The sequence below is a fragment of the Engraulis encrasicolus genome, chromosome 10 (genome assembly GCF_034702125.1).
Source record: "Engraulis encrasicolus isolate BLACKSEA-1 chromosome 10, IST_EnEncr_1.0, whole genome shotgun sequence".
Classification (NCBI taxonomy): Eukaryota; Metazoa; Chordata; class Actinopteri; order Clupeiformes; family Engraulidae; genus Engraulis; species Engraulis encrasicolus.
The window spans coordinates 42,129,143-42,131,642 of NC_085866.1; the positions used below are offsets into that span (position 1 = coordinate 42,129,143).

General features: G+C 44.5%; 1 protein-coding gene across 1 annotated transcript in view; it reads left to right on the forward strand.

The window, feature by feature from the left end:
• cacna2d3a (calcium channel, voltage-dependent, alpha 2/delta subunit 3a) overlaps positions 1-2,500 on the forward strand; it is a 307,539-nt gene that overhangs the window by 286,194 nt on the left and 18,845 nt on the right. The window contains exon 35 of the mRNA XM_063208921.1: positions 1,649-1,763. Within this exon, the coding sequence (XP_063064991.1) occupies positions 1,649-1,763 (115 nt within the window). The remainder of the gene's footprint in view (positions 1-1,648; positions 1,764-2,500) is intronic.

Sequence of the window (2,500 nt, forward strand, 5' to 3'; positions counted from 1 at the left end):
TGTCCCAAATCGTGTCCCCAGCCATCCCTCCGTCCACAAAAGTATTGTTGGACAGGCCCACTCCTTGGAAATCTCAAAGCGTATCACTGCTGACACTGCTGCACAAACACGCGCCCACGCACACAATTATAAGGTCAGACTAGTACGCTTGCACGCTCACACACATACACACCCTTGTGTACACTACACACACACAATCATAAGCGTGCACATAAACACTAGAGCAGACACACACACACTCACACAGGCACGCACACGTACAAAATATATACTCACGTTCACACCCTCATAAAGTTACATACAGACAGGCAGCAGACACATGCTTACAAAGACTCACTTGACCACAGGCACGCACACACATACTATATAAAATACAGTCTCTCACACACACACACACACACACACACACACACACACACACACACACACACACACACACACACACACACACACACACACACACACACATTCACAGAATTAAAAGGTGTGTCAGTATGTGTGACAGTACGTGTGTAGTGTATGCGTGCATGTACATTAGTGGTTTCACGCACGTGTTTGTGTCTGAGCGAGTGAAGTGTACCGGTATGTGCATGCGTGCGTGTGTGTGAATCGCTCGGTGTTTCAAGAGGGGATGCAGCCTGTCACCAAGTCCATCAGTGCTGAGTGTGTTTTCCACAAAACCCCCCTCTTTCTCTCTCTCTCTCTCTCTCTCTCTCTCTCTCTCTCTCTCTCTCTCTCTCTCTCTCTCTCTCTCTCTCTCTCTCTCTCTGGGCCAGGCGTCTCCAGGAAACGCTGCGATCCAGTTATCTTGCCCTTTCGCTTTTTTCCTCTCTGGCTAACGCGGCCGGGGGGTTATGTTATTGTTGAGTTATTAAGTGATAGGAAAATATAATAATAAAAAGCAGGGCCCCTGTTGAAAGATACATGAAATTACATTTCGTGTTTAATGACCGCGGTTGTGTGTGTGAGAGAGAGAGAGAGAGAGAGACTGAGACTGAGGGTGAAACTCTGCCGAGACCTCGGCATGGGATCCAAGACGAGAGGGGAAGATGAATGAGACCTGGCATGCACTGAGACGTGCGATAACAATGGCCTCAGGATCTAGCCCTCTGACTTTAAATATGCTCATTCTCTCACAGCTCCCCTCACGGACATACACGCCAAAAAGGACTTTAAATATGATGCACTCACCTCACTGAAGCCATTTGGATTTCTTTTCAAGGTGGTGTGTGGAGATGCTTTGTAGTACTGCTGCTCAACAGTAGGTGGCAGCAGTGCAAAGCAAATGGCGCACAGTCGCTGGTTTAGGTGCTTGTAGCACAGTATGTGCTGTCAATGTGGAGAGCGAGAGTGTCAAGAAAATTACATGTTCAGGGTTTTCTGAGGCACTTCTGAAAATGGGGCACAGAAAATAACCATTAATCATATAAAGCATTTTCAGATAAAAATAAATAAATGTTTGTTTAACTTCAAGAAAAGAGCATTTTTTGTCTGTCTTTTTTAGCTTCACATAATATGATTTGAAATAATTTAGGCCTATACAATTTCATAGTGTTTTGACAGAAACTAATAATAAAATGTGGTTTTTTTTTAGAGTTTTTTAAGATTATAAAATTCTGTCTAAACGTCCCTCTCTGTGTCCTCTCAGCTCAGAGACTAGGCAAGACCATGCTCGTCCCCTGTGACACAGAGTACCCGGCCTTCATCTCGGAGCGCACCATCAAAGAGACCACGGGGAACATTGACTGCGCTGAATGCATCAAGTAAGACACACACACACACACACACACACACACACACACACACACACACACACACACACACACACGTATGCGCGCGCACGCATACTGTACACACACATTGTCCTTAGACATAATGTTTAGTTTAATTATTTCTGTTGACAGGTTTTATGAAGAAGTTGGCTTTATTGTCAGTTTCTTCATATGCACAGGCTAAACAAGGAAATTGATGTTTCTTTCTATCCCATGTGAAGAAATGGATATAAACAGGACTGACATTAACGGGACAGACATTTAAGTGCAAGACAGGACCAATAAAACAGTGTAACAAGTAATAAAGTAATTTGAATACACAACAGGATAATTCAGTGATCTCTGTGTGCATATGTATCTCTGTCCGATGGTGTTATGTGTGAGTTTTGTATTGGCTTGCGTGTGCATATGTGATTGTCTTTGTGTGTGTCTGCTTGTGTGTTGTGTATGGCTATGAGAGAATTGGAGCGCTTGGGGATGCACTTGGGAAGGTAGTGTTTTTATGGTGTTCAGTAAGAAAGTCTCTCTGTGTGTCTCTCCTGCTTTCTGTCTAAAATAATGATGTGCTAAGGAAGCAGGGGAATGTAGCACACATGTTCCCACACACATACTGCACCACACAACGAGCAGAAAGCCCCACTACGCATGCAGAAACGCATGCACGCACGCACGCATACGTGCACACACACACACACACACACACACACACACACACACACACACACACA